At 37.4% G+C, this 18,023-nt stretch overlaps 1 protein-coding gene across 5 annotated transcripts in view; it reads left to right on the forward strand.

Moving 5' to 3' along the window:
- The window catches only part of LRP2 (LDL receptor related protein 2), a 118,723-nt gene that overhangs the window by 98,822 nt on the left and 1,878 nt on the right, over positions 1 to 18,023 (forward strand). For 3 of the 5 annotated variants that reach the window (XM_048308952.1, XM_048308955.1, XM_048308956.1), the window contains 15 exons: positions 235 to 366; positions 1,698 to 1,829; positions 3,456 to 3,599; positions 4,385 to 4,550; positions 6,528 to 6,656; positions 7,301 to 7,521; positions 7,965 to 8,141; positions 8,649 to 8,768; positions 10,679 to 10,769; positions 11,341 to 11,408; positions 11,567 to 11,687; positions 14,183 to 14,312; positions 16,292 to 16,411; positions 16,507 to 16,614; positions 17,870 to 17,941. In XM_048308952.1, the coding sequence (XP_048164909.1) occupies positions 235 to 366; positions 1,698 to 1,829; positions 3,456 to 3,599; positions 4,385 to 4,550; positions 6,528 to 6,656; positions 7,301 to 7,521; positions 7,965 to 8,141; positions 8,649 to 8,768; positions 10,679 to 10,769; positions 11,341 to 11,408; positions 11,567 to 11,687; positions 14,183 to 14,312; positions 16,292 to 16,411; positions 16,507 to 16,614; positions 17,870 to 17,941 (1,931 nt within the window). The remainder of the gene's footprint in view (positions 1 to 234; positions 367 to 1,697; positions 1,830 to 3,455; positions 3,600 to 4,384; positions 4,551 to 6,527; positions 6,657 to 7,300; positions 7,522 to 7,964; positions 8,142 to 8,648; positions 8,769 to 10,678; positions 10,770 to 11,340; positions 11,409 to 11,566; positions 11,688 to 14,182; positions 14,313 to 16,291; positions 16,412 to 16,506; positions 16,615 to 17,869; positions 17,942 to 18,023) is intronic. The other 2 variants (XM_048308953.1, XM_048308954.1) reach the window with 2 other exon arrangements.

Here is an 18,023-nt window from a genome sequence, read left to right on the forward strand (position 1 = left end):
TATCCTGACCCTGTTCTCTTGTTTTCAGTTGACAACTCTCTTGGCCAGTGGTTATCATTGTCTTCTAATTTTTGTTAGAAAAAAAAGGAAAGGAAACTAACTTTATCTACCTGAAAACTGTTTTCAATTGTATGACCAAATGACCAAATTTTTATGCCTCCCACTTATCACTTAGTTTTCTGATTATAATTGTATCATTTGCTTTCTTTCATTTCCTTTTTTTTTTTCCTTCAGATCCTGGAACAGAGCGAACTTGTGCAGAAAATATCTGTGAACATAACTGTACCAACCTGAATGAAGGAGGCTTTATCTGTTCCTGTAGGCCAGGGTACAAGGCCAGTGAAACTAACCGCAACTCCTGTGAAGGTATTTTTAATCTTGTAAATATCTTCTCACTGATAAGTGTTCAGTGACCTGTCACTTCATCATGCAAATGTGACCACTCATTTTCACGTTCTAACAGGATTTTTATACATTTAGCAGATGCTTTTTAAAAAGTTTTGCTGCTGAGCCGTGTTTTCTATCATGTATTCATCATTCAACAAAAAATTGTCTCCCCAGTTCAGACTTCTTTTAAGCTTTTGGTGGCTGTAGATATGTTTTTGCATATAGGTTTTGTCATATCTTTGCAATCTGAGGGATAGAAATTTGATGGTTTTTTTTTTCTTATCGAAAACAAACTTACTGGAGATTATACTCTCCTTCTGTTCTGCTCCCAAACAGACCTACCGAAAAGGTGTGTTGTGCCATATTTTTGCCCTGGGTTTTATGCAGATAAAATGTGGTGAGGAGTCTACTCAAAGGCCATATTTGTGGTCATGCAGTATAATACCTTACCAGTTGCTATTTCAGTATGTTTAGATGAGAACATTTCTGCTTGTTTCTCCCAGCTCTTGTGGACAATTTGTGTAGTTTTATTAAACATGATCCAAGGCCACCCCTCCCTTTCCTTCCTGCTGATACAGTTTCTGAGGACTATGTGTCTTTGCTTCAGCATTTCAAGACAACTTTGCTCTTGCATCTCATTTTAGTCATACCTTATCTTTTGTCTTGCCTTATTCATTTCACACAAAAATAAATCTAAAAATAAATTTGTTAAGCATGAATGCAGTAAGGCAGTTATTGGCAATCTGTATTTAAGACATCGTAAAAAGTAGATGAGTGATGAAGAGTTCTGTGTGATAACAGATGGTGATTTTAAGGATTGCTTATCAGGTCACTGATCTTTTAGAGTATGTGAGGAAGGCACAAACCTACCGCTTCATGGAATAAAGATGACCAGCATAGAATCATCAAGGTTGGAAGAGGCCTTTAAGGATATCCAGTCCAACCATCAACCCAGCACCACCACTGTAACCCCTAAACCACTAAACCATCACCCAGCACCAGATGCAGATGCCTCTGAAACACCTCCAGGGATGGTGACCACTGCCTCCCTGGGCAACCTTCTCCGATACCTGACCACCCTAAGAGTGAAAGGGTTTTTTTCTAATATCTAACCTGAATTTCCCCAGTCTCATCTTAAGACCATCTCCTCAGCTCCTCTCACTGCAGGCACCGTAGAAGAGACTGGCTCCCACCTCAGTACAGCCCCCCTTGAGGGGGTTGTAGAGAGCAATGAGGTCAGCCTTGAGACTCCTAAAGACTAAACAAGAAAGAGATCAAGTTCTAGCAATATTTTCTCTTCTTGTGTCTAGATATCAATGAGTGTGAGATCTTTGGAACATGCACCCAGGACTGCAAGAATTCCAAAGGAAGCTATGAATGTTTCTGTGCAGATGGCTTCAGGTCTGTGGGTGATCAACAAGGCAAACAGTGTGCAGCTGATGGTATGTTAACTGATAGCGAGATTGATTGCCACATGTAAAGAGCAAGTGCAATATAGCAACTTATTGAATGTAATACTCTCTTTTATAAGAAGGGAATAATGAAAACCAAACCTTATTTTGTAAGATAATATTATCTGTGTATTCCACCTATTCTATAACCAGGAATAAAAGTGCTCAGCTCTGCTTCCAATTGTAAACATTAGAAATAATACCTTGATTTGGATGCCTGCCTTCGTTTCTCCTGAAATTTTCTGCAAACATAAACATGGTATCCTGTGGTTGTCATCAGAAGGAAATTAATGTTGCTGATTGCTGAAGTTTAGATTTTTTCAACAAAATAATGCACCAGAAAAAAGTTTCATTAAACTAGCATAAATCAAAGGCAGTTTGATGACAGGTTGCCATTCATTGTTCATGGACTGATGCACACAAACAGAAGGACTTTGGCCAGTGTTTCAGATCAGTCACTGACTTTTTATCATACCTCAGTGCAGTGACTACAGTGTGTGGGAGTCCTTGAATAGGTAGAGTTGATTCAGAAAATAATAGTAATAGATCAGTAATAATAAAAGAAAAGAGGTGAAGAAAATAGAAAAAAGTGACAATGGAGCAGTGTTATATAAAAAACAAAAACAGTACTGCGTTTAGAAAAGTAGTTACACTTTAATAGCTGTAACAGATAAATGATAGAAATATGGTGTGCCTAGTCAAATAGTCAAACAGAATGCCTCTGACCAAACCTACATGCTACTGGAGGCTTTGAAACCTAAAAATTATTTGTAATATGGCATCTCCAGGTTACCAGTCCAGGGGCCTAGTTCAGCAAATATTTACTGCTGAGTGTTTGGCTGGAAATGCAAAAGGACGTTTACACCTCAGTTTCTGCCTGGCTGCCTCTTTGTGCATGTGTCAGAAATCCAGTTCTTTTGATACCCTTCTTCACAGGCTTTATTCAGGAAGCATCTAGACACACAAAGTGTTCAAGGCTAAGTGATAGAATATAATATAACTGTAGCTGGTAACATAATGAAATTCGTTGTGCCTAAAGTTCTATTTCTATGTATGCCCAGAATTCTGCCATGCTTTATAGTACAATCTCACAGCCCTCATAAATGACGGCCAAATGGGATGTTATTAGGCTAACCCAAAATTAAACTGTGGTCAGGAGAACATTCATCTGAATATGGAGATATTAGAATTTAAAAACAATAAGGTAGAACTTTGACATGTCACGGCTTAAGGGACTGGCAATTTATTTGTACTTTCAAAATTGCTAGCTGTACTTGGAGAGGGAAGGTGGAATTGTGTAGTGTGTAGTGGCATTCTGTTTTTGAGATGTGGTGATATGCCAACAATGTAATGTTTAAGCATTTTTAAGGAATTATCTCTGCATGAAATCTATGGTGAGAGCAATAATAATATCCTCAGTGGTAAGCATTTAAATTTTTATGAATTTTGCAAAACCATGAAGTTTGAATATCTCTGAAGCTTTAGAAGTATCTCTACATTCCCTCTGCTTCTTGTACAGATACAACTTGTGAAAATCCCATTTAGTTTAGAAGTGATTTTCATCTGTTTTTTCTAAAATGAGAAAGACATGAAAGTAAATTCATTATTGTTTCCCAGGTAATCCTCCATTGTTACTGCTGCCAGATAATGTGAGGATTCGAAGGTACAATATCTCATCAGAACAATACTCCGACTATATCGATAATCAGGAGCGCATCCAAGCTCTGGATTATGACTGGGACCCTGAAGGGATAGGCCTGAGTGAGTATGCTAGTACTCAACCATGCAATGGTTGGTTAAAAAAGGTGCATTTCTGTATCATAGGTGTTTAATTTACACTGGAAAGCAAAATCAAATTAGATCAACTGGCCAGGTCTCAGTTGAATGTGCCCCTCACCTCTACTCATTCTCCAGTATCAGTGTGGTTTCTTTTAATGCTTTAATTTAGTTTATCTAGATTTTGATCTGGTTTTCCTTTCATTTCAGTGTGAATTTAGCTGTAGAATTGTAGCTCTTTAGGATTATGCTGCAGTAGAGGACTGTTATTAATTAACCCTTTCCTTTTTCTTCTGCCTCTGCCAATTCCCAAACCTGGCACAAGTCTTGCAAGAACTAATCCTTATACTAAGCAGGAATAGCCAATAGATCCCTGTATTAACTTACATTTTTGCTTCTTCTTCAGGTTCCCTATTTTTGCCATTTCCACAGGCCACTGTCCTGGGCCATACTTGCTCCTTAGGGTTATAAGTGTCTAAATGACTCTTAAAGTCGTGTGTAAAGGTTTCAGAGCTAAGATCCTCTACTCTTGAAAAATGTGATATATATTTCTTGATAATACAGCTCAAGATCACTTTAGATGTGTATCTTGCCTATGATGGATGACTTTAAAATTTACATACTAACACAATGTAATTTAGTTGAACAGACAACTTTTACCTTATTCACAGATAAATGCAGCTGGTAACTTCACACAATAACGTCAGAAAGATTAGAATTTTCAACAAATATGTAATTAACTCGACATTTGTCGTCTTTTTTTTTTTAAGGTATTGTGTACTTCAGTATTCTGGGACAGGGTTCTGAGTTTGGAGCCATCAAACGTGCTTATCTCCCCACGTTTGACAGCAGTAGGAACAATCCAACAAAGGAAGTTGACTTGAATCTCAAATACATAGTTAAGCCCGATGGGTTAGCTGTTGACTGGGTTGGAAGGTAAGTACACTGAAAAGCTAGAAAAATGCTGTACCTTGAATGTGTCAAGTATTTGATCAGGCTGTGCAAAATCCACTTTTTTCTTCCTTATGAATTGTCTCTGAATATGTCTAGTCTGAAGGTAGTTCAGGACAATGTAGTCATCTGTCCTTGCCCAGACAGCAGGTTAATAGATAAAATGCATGAGGCTGACTGCATCACATATTCTCTGAGGAAGGTGGCATTACTCTGCAACTGGCAGATCAATTGTGCTTCAGTGAAGTGATAGATAATACGTTAGCCTTCATGTCAGATGGATTCTTCTTCAATGACTTAGGTAGGCTCCAGGGAACAAGCTTTCTTTGCTGTGGGAAGGAAAGCTCCCCAGTCCAAAATGGAATTTTGTCTTTTATCTTTGCTCATTCCTTGCCAACCCTGTGCTATATGAGCAATTCCAAACCAGAAGCAGCTATGAAGTTTGACGAATAGATGTGTTTTCTCAGAAAATGGTTACATTTTTGTAATTGTATTTCACAGTTTTTCCTCCCTTTTATTGGCTGTGGATTTTTTTAGCCTTAAACATGGTAATTTTTTTTTACTTAATCATAGAAATCATGAGATCACTCCTTATGTTTACTACCTTTGAGAAGAGCTGGGACAAAGCTGGGCCTGACTCTTGGGAGTTTGACTCTGATGTTTATGGTGTCATTTCATTTTGCAATATAACTGTTAAAGGATGTGGTGAACAGACATAGCTGTAATTCATTTAGTATAATGTTGAGAGGAACGTGATGTTTATAGATGAACACTATGAAACGTAGTCAGAATTCTGTTTGAAGCTGAATGGACAGAGGTTATGGAGATTAGTCAAACTTCTGAATGCTGTTGCCAGATTTTGGATACAAAATCCTGAGAAAAAGTGAAAAAATTTATCTTTTCTTCCAGTAGTTTAGAGATAGAGTCGTTTAGAAATAGGGTCTGGGCTAGCCCTTGGGTTATTTTGCTGTTTGCTTCATGAACTGGAGGCACCTAGAAAACAAAATATCTCTGATGGCAGAAGGGAGTGTCTGAATCTCTAGTCACAAATCCCTATGGTCATGAGAGCAAGCATCAAGGAGCACCATTCTGGTGAGGCTTCAGCTTCATCTTGGTGAGCATCTCCAGCACTCCAAACAGAGTGCTGCACTGATTTCAGTACAATGTTGAAATGTATTTTGAAAAACCACATTTAATTACCTGCACATTATATAAAATGTTACACATGGTTTGAGACACTTAGTCTTGCTGCTCATCTGCTAAATAGGAATTACAGTATTTTTTCACATTCCCAGCCCAATTAGGAGATAATTTATTCAATCAGAAGGCACTGCATAATTAGTGAGCGCATAATAATGAGTCTGTTTATTATCTAAAGCCAAAAAAATAATAAAGGCATGATGAAAAAGAGAAACAAAATCCAAGGAAAACTAGAGTGAGTGCCCTATTTATTAGGACTAAAAGCATTTGCATCTGATGTGGCAACAATTTATTCATTAGTATGTCTGTCAGAAGAAAAAAGTCTAGAGGGGAGCTGTGAACTAATAAGCTGTGTATCTCCAGAGCTGCTGCATAAATTACATGGTAAATCAATTTTTCTTGTAATGGACCTTATCATCTCCTGGAAAACATAGTCTTTAAAGATGCTTATTAGCCACCTCTGCTTCTTAAAATTAACAATGAAAGTTTTCAGTAGCCCTTCAATGAAGATTATTTGACAGGGACCAGAGGTAGCTGCAGAAACATTTTTAGAGGAAAAAAACTAGTGAGCCAACAGATCACATTTTCTAAACTTACCTATATTTAGGGTCTGTATATTCTATACAAGTTCAGTAATCAATGCAGGTTCATTATATTCATTTTGTTCAAGTCTGATAGAGAGTTTCTTCTTAATTTTTTTAAATTCCTCTTCCAAGTGTAAACTATTCACTTTTGGAATGTTTTGTGTTTTATGTAATTCAGACATCTTTACTGGACTGATGCAGGGACTAACCGCATAGAGGTGGCAAAATTAGATGGACGATATAGAAAATGGCTTGTTTTTTCTCAACTGGATCAACCAGCAGCTATTGCTGTCAATCCAAAACGTGGGTGAGTACTGCAGGACTTACCAGAATTATTTCAAATGCTTTTCAAAACCAAAAAACCCCACAGTGGTAATTTTTTCAGGAAAGACTAAGGGAATGTTTTCCGTAACTTCCCTTTACTAACATTGCAAAGTTTGCGAGCATGGGAAAGCATTTTAAGATTAGATTTAATGTGGATGCTTGTGTTGGTGACAAGGCCAGATGGTTCAAATAAAAATCTCTTTTCTACATTATTACGTGCCCACCAAATTTCTCTGTTACTACTGAAACAGGGAAATAGATGGGAATGTCTCTTCACCAGCTCCAAGCAAGACAGTGATAGCCTCTTCCACAGGAAAAAGCAATGTAAATGCACTTGTACATTCAACAGCTGGGCTTGCTGCAACTTGGATTAAATGGTAAATCATCAGATACTGTGATATGTGCTTCCCTCAGTTGGAGTACAGCAGCATGGCTCCCTGAAGTGACCTGGATGCTACAGCTTTACTGTGACTGATAGATGTACTTTTGATATTTATTTTTTGTGCTTGTTCAATAGGTTGCTGAACAGCTTTTTTTTCCCATTACTGACCTTTTCCATGAAACTCCAAAGGATAATCACAGTGACCAAGTTCTGAACCTTATCCATTTCTCATTCTGTCCTTTCAGGCTCATGTATTGGACTGACTGGGGAAGGCAGCCAAAGATTGAATGTGCCTGGATGGATGGACAACAAAGACAAACTCTGGTCTCCGAAGACCTTGGCTGGCCAACTGGTCTTTCTATTGATTATTTGAACAATGATAGGATCTATTGGAGTGATTCTAAAGAAAATATAATTGAATCCATGAGACCTGATGGAACAGATAGAACCATTGTACTACATGGAGGTAAGAACGTATTATGCAATTAATAGTAACCAAGAGGTGTGCTAACAAGCACTTGGGCTTCACAAGTGGGGCTACATTTGGGAGCTTTTCAGACATTAAGTCTTGGTAGTGTTTTCTCCTTTATACAGTGATCAATGGCATACCAGGCTCAGCGATGCCTGTAACTGGACTCCCTGAGCGGAGTTTATGACCCAAATAGGGGACAATGTGGAAAATTGGATTCTTGCTTTTTTACGTATACTATTAATCGGTATTAATCAGTGTGGGCACTGTGATATGAAGAGGTCAGGCACCTTACATATTATATGAGGGCATAAATGTATGACTGCATATGTCTTAAAATGAAAGTAATAAATAATATATTTAAGCTGAAGAACAGCAGTTTTGTTACTTCTTCTGGAGATTTGCTTGCTGATAGTCTCTTATTTGGTTCCTTTGAGAAGCAGGCAGTCCATACAGCCTTGATGTCTTTGAAGGCCATTTATATTGGATAGCTAAAGAACGAGGAGAAGTCTGGAAGAAGGATAAATTTGGAAGTGGAGAAAAAGTGAAAGTGCTTACTGTAAATCCGTGGCTTACCCAAGTGTGCATCTATCACCAGCACAGATACAATCAATCAGGTGGGTAATCAGGATCCCAGTGAGCCGTTTCTTGCTAAGAAATCGAAGTTGGTATTGATGTCTTCAAAGAGCTTAGTAACCTTTTGATAATGTGTCTATCAGTAAATGGTAGTATTAGTTTCTGAAGACCTAAAAATGAAATAGAGGCTGACAAGTGTTTTCTGCACACACAGAATGAAATCAACAGTGGAACACCACACACTGGTCTTTTGAGTCTCTAAGTTATGGCCCTGTCCTTTCTCTTTTTCCCCTGCATCATGAGGACAAGCATAATATGTATTTATCCTGGCAAAGTGCTGATCATTTAATACTTCAAGAAGTTTGTTCATGGTGCTATGTGAGCTCTCAGTAGCCATTGTCTCTCCCTTAAGAATATAGAAAAGGCAGAGGGAAGGTTTTGGTATAAATGTGATGTGTTGACAAGATACACCACTGACTATGGAATTGCCCTACCTTACCTCAGAAATACTGCTTCTTAAAATCCTCATCACTTTATCACTTTTTCAGTGCCTAATCCTTGTAAAGATGTCTGCAGCCACCTCTGTTTGCTGAGACCAGGAGGATACACGTGCTCATGTCCTCAAGGGACTCGGTTCCTAGAAGGCAGCAGTACGGAATGTGATGCAGGTAGAATAATTTGTCAAACTGGAAATGAAAGCAACAGAAGCTTTTCTTTAGGAATACAAATGCATTACTGAATTAGAAGTATGGAGGGATAAGCTAACTGATGTAATAGATATTGGTAGACTCAGAACATCTGGCTTTTATTCTCAGTCATCACTGATTTGTGGTCACCTTGTACATTTTCTTTAATCTCTTTGCATGTCATTTGTAAAATGGATATAGGTCTGTCACTCCAACTAGACTAGTGGTCGCACTTTCTGATTTTTGTTTTGAAATTCCAAAATACTTTTTTTCAGAATGTGCTGATTTCAGAACTAAGAATTTCTGACATATTATTGTTAATAATTTTGCTTACAATTCTGTAAAAGCTCTTGCTTAATCAGTATCATAGAAACTTAAACCAAAACTTACAGAACTCAAGAGTGTGGACAGAGAGAACTTCTAGATAATTATCATACTCTGGAAAGCCTTTCAGGCACTAGAATTTCATGCTTGATTGTTGCATTGCAGCAAAACCCTCACAGTGCTTCCAGGAGGACAAATAAAATAGAACTGCTCAGCCTTTACTGAGAAGAACGAAAATACCACTGCAAGATTTCTATTTCTCTCTAGCCAAGAGTCTGCATTCTTAGCTTATAGTGGTGTGGGTGGTAGCTGTAGATGTCCTTGTGCTTGTCCTTGGAATATATCTTTAATGTATTACGATTTTTAACATTATGTCTGGCATCTTTCCTATGGTTAATCTTCTCTGAATTATATTATTTTTGCACTTAAAGGGAAAATGTCATAACTTTTTGCACCGCCTTACCTCTAAGTTACATTTTCTTAAGAATTATTAGTGATTATTCCTATTGCCACATGGTGTGAGCTGCAGAAAGAGGTGCTAGTAATATGTAATAGTCAGTGAATGTATACAATATTGTTTAAGTTAGGGATCAATCACAGTGTTGATTGCATTTGCTAATTGCTGCTTATTGCTCTGGGGACGCTGAATTTGATATTTGCTGAAACTGCTTTACATAAAATGTTTGGGAATTAAGAAAACTGTGTAGTCACTTGTGCAGTGACCAAACATAGCCTTTGTACGTACATTTAGTTTATTTGGCCCTTTGCTCATATTGCAGCTACTGAGAAACGGCCTGTAGAACCTCTGCATTTCCTGTTTTTGTACCCCATTGACTTGAAGGGAGTTTTACCTGTAAGAAACATTGTAGCTACACACTTCCTGTACCTCTGGGTGATTACAATTTTGTGACAAAAGTACTATGATCTGACTCATCTGCGTAAGATGGACTGTCAAAGTCCATCCTCAATCTATAACCTATAATAATGACTCAGGTCCAGGGCTTTTCCTAGGTTAAGTACACTTTTCTGACAGCATATCCTGAGCTCTTACTGAGGGCTAGTATGATTTTTTTTTCCCACTTGATTCAGCATTCAAATAATGCTCCTCCTGTATGTGCATTTCCATGCATTGCTTTTCTTCATAAGTGAATGCACTCCAGTTTGGCCTTCTCCATGCAACTTCCTGCTGCTAGAATGGAAGAGTCTGGGCAAAAGAGAGAAGGCATTGCTGCTTTCTGAATGGAGAGGTTTGAAGGGTGGTGTTGGTCTGTATTGCATGAACAAAAGAGAGTGAGCAGACATACAGCTCTTGCGCTGACTATGCCCACACTCTACTAAGTCATTATGTTCTGAGAACAGGTTTTGCTTCAATTAATTTAAGCTGCTTTGGCAGAAAAAAATTGACACAAGAGCAACAAGCACATGTGCTATCAAAACCAAAAATTCTGAAAAGTAGCCTGTGAGTTTGCATATGCAAGATCTATAGAGACAAAGAAAATGCGTTATTGGTATTATTTAGTTTGTTGAGGATGTCTTGATAATGCCTATATGGCTTTTGAATTTTGCAGCTATTGAATCCCCTCCCACAATGCCACCAGCTTGCAGGTGCATGAATGGAGGAACATGCTATATAGATGAAAGCAGTCTTCCCAAATGCAAGTAAGTCAGTATGTTTTTAGGGTAATTCTGGCTCAGACTGTGCTGATTTAGTCTCACGAAACAATTAAACTCTTTGAAATCTGTTGGAAACACTTCAGAAGGTGTCATACATCTGCAGTAGCATTTTTACAACAACTACGGAAAAACACATGCATAAAAATATCAGCAAATAAGTAATGTAAATGCATCGTTTGGGGAAAAAAAAACCCAAACAAGCACCAAAACCAAAAACCCAGAAAGGCAAACCTCTGAAGAGTCTAATAAAATGCTATACCCAAAAATTGTAACAATGGAAAAGTAACTCTCAATAAATGTTGCTTGGAACAGCCAACAGGTGTCACCAATGCTCCACTGAAAACAGACCTTCTGACTCAGCAATTTTGATTTTCACTTTTAATTCTCTGAATATAGCAGACACACTATATTTACATACAGTCAGTGAAATATATAATTACTGTTCATGGAGTTAAAATTTATGGGTTTTAGGTAAACACTGCAGAATATAATAATACAGCTGAGATCCTAAACTTCCTAAAAGCCGTTCAGTGAGCTGTCCTTCTTACATTTACAGATGTTCTTATGGATACACTGGGAATTATTGTGAAATAGGATTGTCAAAAGGAGTCCCTCCTGGAACAAGTAAGCTTCAAGTATATATTGCACTTGACATTTGAGCTAAAGAACATGTAATACCTCACCATGACACCTGTTCAGGGTCAGGCTTCTAATTCTCTGGGCTCTTTTTTGCACTGAACTATGCTTGCTTGAACGTTTTCTTATTCTTCTGTCTTTGGCAGCAGCAGTAGCAGTGTTGCTGACAGTCATACTAATCATAATAATTGGAGTGTTAGTGGTTGGAGGCTTTTTTAACTACAGACGAACAGGCTCCCTTCTACCAGCGCTTCCCAAGCTACCAAGGTATGTTTTGAAGGCTTTCAGAGCGGGAATGTAATGAGCTGCAAATGCGTAATTGTTTCTAAATATTTCTGGAAAATCAATTTTTTTTTTTTGTTGTGTGCCCGTTCTGGTGGAATATGGAAAGTGAAGTGTTGCAGCAGCTCCAGTGAATTTTTCATTCCAAGCAATACCATGGCTGATCATTATTGTGTAGCAAAGGATGATTGTAAAACCCTTTGACATTCTAAATTAGCTTTTAAATAATGAGCAATATAGAAGACTGTTTACCAGATCTGAAGCTGCATATTCAGTTCAAAAAGATACAAAAGATCATAGTTAAATGTTTTAGTTTTTTACAAAACTTTGACATGAGATGATTTGAAGAGATCTTTTAACATGGAAAGGCTGAGCTCATCTGCAATGCTGTATTCATCTGCTAATAAATATGGCATGTATGTAGTGAACTTCTGGTTCCAATGCTGGAGACAATGACTACACTGCTGACAGTCATACTGTCCAGTGAAAACCAGCTTTGTGGAATGTCATCAAAAATATTTGATGTCTTAAATCAAGGGAAGATGAAGAAAATATATTTGAAATTATTTAAATTAATTTTTTTAAAAGGATATCAGAATATGATGCTTTGAATTTTTTTTAGCTTTAAGCAAATTATGTGTTTTAAAAGGCATAAAGGCACATCTTCATAGTCCTTGCACCAGTTTCCCAGTAATGGCTCTTAAATCAATGTAATTAAATCACTGTAATCAGTAATGTGGATGAAGCTATAACTGCTTCCTCACTGGAGGATTACACTGAGCTAATGACACTGAGTGAGCCCAGATGAAGACCACCAAGATGATTAGAGGGATGGAGCAAAGCAACTCTCCTGCATAGAAAGGCTGAGAGAATTGGGTTTGTTCAGCCTGGAAAAGAGAAGGTTTAGGGGTGACCTAATGGCGGTTTTCCAGTAGGTGAAGGGAGTCTACAAGGAAGATGGGGAGAGACTTTTTACAAGGGCACATAATGGCAGAACAGGGGGAGAATGGATTCAAACTGAAAGAGAGTAAGTTTAGATTAGATATTAAGAATTAATACTTTGTGAGTCTGGTGAGACAGTAGAACAGGTTGCCCAGCAAAATCGTGGATGCCCCATCCTGGCATTGTTCAAGGCTGGGTTGGAAGGAGCTCTGAGCAACCTGGTCACCTGGAAGGTGTCCTTGCCAATGGCAGGGAGGTTGAAACTAGATGATCTTTAAGGTCCCTTCCAGCCCAAACCATTCTATGATGCTATGATTCTAATCCCATTTATTCATGAGTTGATGTAGTCAAATTGGGGCAAAATATTTTTGCAGGTAAATTCTGAAGGACAGAGAGATTTTAAGAGATCTCCAAGCTACTCACTGAAATTCCATGTTTCCTGCTTTTTTGAATGGAAACTTTCTGCATTGTCAGATAGTGAATAAGCTGCAATTTTAATGTATTGACTTGATCTTTACTGTTCAACAATGCTTCCCACATAAATTATGAGACTATGTGAAAAGGAGATGTCAGTTTTTTGTCTGTGAGGCTTGATTTTCATTTATTTCTGCCATGAATATGTCTTAGTGCTGTCATTGCTCAGTCCCTCTTTAAACAGTGAACTCATACCTTTGCAGTGGAGTTATCTCAAGCTATAGCTTAGCTTTTGCCTGTAATATGGGACTTGTCCATGTACAGGAATCATAACTAAGATTTACCTTTTTAAAATTGAATCAGGTGGTGCCTACAGGGCCGACTGGTAATGTGTGTACACAACGCACCAGCCATAGGAAAGAATTCCAGCACAAGCCAGCTCCAGTGAGGACATACAAATGGCAGTGCTTCTGCCTTCCTTCACGTTAGGCAAATTTGACAAAATGAAACCAGAGGTTAACTGTGGAGCATTTTGGAGTTAGATGCTTTGGGGGGGGGGGGGGGGGGGTGGAGTTACATGCTCAGATTTCTGTGTGGGAATGTCCTGTATAGTGTGCACTTGTGGTTGTCATAAATCTATACACAGATTGAACATTTGCTTGTATGAAAACAGTGTCTTGTAGGTATCTTCATGATTTGCATGCATAAATCTTCAGTATAGGTGTTGGTGGAATTATATTGTCAATTTCAGATGCGTGTTTTAAAAATCAGTTTCAATGAATTTGAAAAAATGAGTGGATTCATGCATTTGTCTTTAAATCAACACTGAAGAGTGGTCAAAATGCAGATAAATTTTGGGGAATTGTAATTCACTGAAATAATTTGACATCATCATGAGCACACAAAGGTAGTTGAGATGATTCTGAATGGGCTAACTTAGGTTAAAAAACTTGCTGAACTAATAAAGAAATACAACTTCTGGTGCCCTCACTAGCTTGCGAAAATTCAAAGTGATAATTATGCTTAGAAGAACAAGTGAAAAAACCTGTATTATAAACTCTCTGTATAATCTCTTCTACTTTATTTTTCTTTTTGTTTGTTTGTTTGTTTGGGGTTTTTTGTAGTTTAAGCAGTCTTGTAAAATCTAGTGAAAATGGCAATGGAGTAACTTTCCGATCTGGAGCAGATGTGACTATGGACATAGGAGTCTCCAGCTTTGGAGGAGATTCTGCTATAGACAGAGCAATGCAAATGGTAAGACTTGGTTCTCAAACAATTTTTAAAATTGTGTTCTTTTAATGTAATTGTTAGCTGATAGAAGGGAGCCTTTTATCTACAAAATTATAGTGAGATGATAAATGTGTTCTAGAAAAAGAAGTGAACAATGATTGATAGTTTCCTGAAATAGCTTTTTGTAATTTGAAGGTAAGGACAAATATGGGATGTTCTTTAAAATAATGTGACTTTTTACAAGATTTATATAGTAGAAATTAAGTCAATTACCCCCTTTCCTCTTTCAGCATATTCATGAAATATAAAGGGAATGAGTTGACAAATAACAGCATTGTAACAGGGAATTTTTTTAGGACCTTTGTGTTCCATAGAACAATTTAAAATGTGTGGTTTTCAAAACCAGATGGTATGTTAGAGAATTCAGAGGTAAAACTCAAGCCTAACCACAGGATTCACTATTTTGCGCAACACAGTATAGATTTGACAATTTCTTAATTTATCTTAAAAAGTCATGTTTTAATAGTTATGGGGACATCATAAAGCTAACTCTACTTCATCCATGTTTTGTTATGCACATCTGAGAAATAGCAGATCCCTGTGTTTTCTATACTATATAGATGTTCCATGGGAAATATATTCCCGTTTACCCCAAGAAGTACAATGTACAAATTATTTTTACTTGTAGGAAGCAGATCATGGGTACGTTTGAATAGTAAGCACTTGCTGCCCAGTATAAAGTGGAAACTCCCTAAACTGATGGTGAATGGATATGAAATGAAACAGCTAGAGAAGATAAGCTCCTAATATAAATAAATGGCCTTTGCCTAGATGAAGAAACACAGTCTTTGTTAAAACTAGGCAGCTTGTGTAACAAAACACCCATATGAACATTTCGGTAAATACTGGGAAAATAGCTTTAGGCTTGTATATTACCCCAAATCTTTTTCATGCACAAAGAACTTGACCGTACTTGGCATTTTCTGGCCTAACACTGACATGCTGAGGTTCAAGCAATGCAGTTTATACATTGCGAATAGCAGACCTGGATCCAGGCTATTTTTACTTATGTGGTGTTAGTTTTCCCTATGTTTTCAGAGTATAAACAAAAAATAGTTATATTCACTTGGAAAGAATTCAAAGGGTTTGGAGTACAGCAGTGAAGAACTGTGGGATGTGCCTCCTAAAATTTTAACATCATATATGCATGAGTAGATGTTAGAGGGATATTTTTCAATGGGGCTATTCTTAGCCAAGCTAGTTTGAGGGAGCTGACAAGAGTTTCCTGTGTTATAAAAAGCTGTGTTCTGGTAGCACAAAGCATGAATCCATGTGGTATGGAGTGGTTTGTGAAAATGAGGCAGGTTTAAGGAACTAGCTGCTGTACTATTCCTGTGCTATTCCCTGCTAGTTCTGTGATGAGGCTGTGTCAAAGAGAAGGACAAGTGAGTCTGGGTGGGGTTTTGTTTTCATTATCCTTCTACTGATGTAACTCATCTCACATAAGTAAGGGGACATACTGCACTTCCTACTTTGTCTCAAAAAACATAGCAATCTCCTTGCTGGGACAAAATGAGTGAATCCCATTCTTTTATGTATCAGCTACTGCTTATTAAGTTGTATGTCATTTTGAGGTCTCTAAATTAAAATATTTATTTGGAGATTATTCTTCCTTTGATATCTCTTGCCTGTTGAAGATATGATTTGTGGAAGTTGTCTTTCCTCATCATAAAATACTTTGGATCAAGTATTGAAATGTGTGTGAGGGTTTTTGTCCTGCTAGGAAATGGGGTAATATTGGAACAATCAGTAGTCCAGGCTGCTAAGTCAGGGAGTAAAAGTAAACTGATGTTAAGATTTTAACATACACTAGGTTTTGTCTAAGCCTGTGTGAAAGTAAACGTGTTGTTCCCCAAGATGAAGAGTTTGACTACATGTAATTCCTAGGAGTATGGAGGTGTTTATTGCACTACAATTATTGTTGTTTTTTTTTTCCTCCATAGAATGAAAACTTTGCAGTGGAGTCAGGGAAACAGCCAATCACATTTGAAAACCCAATGTATACAACCAGAGATGGTGGAACCAGCACAGCTGGTGCAGTTACAGTCGTTCGGCCAACACTTGTAAGATAAATTTAAGCTTGACTTTCACCTTTCGTTTTCCCTTTTGACCACCTTTTCTTGTTTGAAGAATGTTGATTTTCTTTCTTCTCCTACAGGTAGCAGCAGCTGGCAGTGAGGAAAATGAAAATTTTGAAAATCCTGTGTATTCCTCTGGCATATCTACTAGCCCAAAAGAAACCCCTCAGAGTACCGATGTACCTCAGGTAGGAAACAGAAATGCTCTAAGGCTGCTTGTTTTCTGCTCCAGATCAGAAAAATGGAATTGTTAGGGAAGCTGCAGTACAGTTTCAATTCTCTTTAAATAATGCCATGGACTTGGCACATCACCTGCATCAAGTCCAGCTAACTGGACCATATTTACAAGATTTACTGTAGCCAGTCAGCAACAGTTTGATAAGAGAAAAGCAGCACAAGCACGGAGTTACTTAAGGCACACAATAAGGATCTATTTGGATTAAACCCCCTCTTCTTCCTGGCCCACCTAGTTATTTTGAAGTGAACAGAGAGTTTCTTTTCACTGGTTGTTGTACTTCATTTTGAGGGCAGGTATACTAATCTGAAAATTGTCATGTAACTGCTGTAAATTATCACTGCTCCCCAGCAGAAATTATTATAACTAAGGCTTTGCTTCAGACTTTTAACAATTATTTGTAAACCCTTAATGAATTATACCTTGATAGAAGCAGCAGAGTGTGGGGGGTTTTTTAGTTTGCTTTCCCCCCTATGAAATAGGAGAAGAAAACACAAGAAACACAAGAAGTTTTGTTTAAAACAGTGAAAGCCCAGGGGGTTGTGATATGAAAGATTGGAATAAGACGTTTAGTCAGTGTACTGTCCTGACTTTTTCCTCATTTATTTGTAATTTTATCCATATTTAAAAGAACTAGCAAAGATCTTTAAGACATTTAAGACCTTTAAGACATTGTTCTCTATGTTCTTGCAGAACATTTTAACAATCAAGATCAAAATATTGCCTCATCTAGATTATTAATGATTCATGGAAGACACATTTTTATATCTTAAAATCCATCTGAATGAGCTGATGGTGGCTTATGTACAGGACTGTTTTCATACATTTTTCACTAAAAGTGCCTCTGATGGGCTTTGAAATGACAGCTCTGTCAACCTATTGTAGTTTCATGTCCCTCAATAATTTCTCTTGTGTTGTTTTCGAGACAGTTTTTTACTCTTTGATGTACTTGTCTGGAATGACAGGCTTCCATGAAGTAATTTAGTAATTTTGATTGCCTAGCCTTGTATGAGTACTTCTTTAGGTGAAATAACTTGGTTATCTAGCAAAAAAGAAATTTGGGTTCCATGCTTAGAATTACAACATAGTGATCTAAGAACATCCATCTAAAATCACTGCAGTAGCAGTCAATGCAAGACATTGTAATGGCAGTTTCCAGAGAAGTTTTGAGAAAAATGTATAGAGTTCTAATAATTTTTATGTTTCAGGAATCAAAGTGGAGTTTCTTCAAGAGAAAAAAGAAACAAAACACTAATTTTGAAAACCCAATATATGCCGAGGTATTGTTTATATTATATAATTCTATTTTTTAGCTAATGTACTACTGGACTTTGTTCTTGCTTTCATAGGATAAAGATTATT

Source organism: Corvus hawaiiensis, chromosome 7 (assembly GCF_020740725.1).
Source record: "Corvus hawaiiensis isolate bCorHaw1 chromosome 7, bCorHaw1.pri.cur, whole genome shotgun sequence".
NCBI classification, from domain to species: Eukaryota; Metazoa; Chordata; class Aves; order Passeriformes; family Corvidae; genus Corvus; species Corvus hawaiiensis.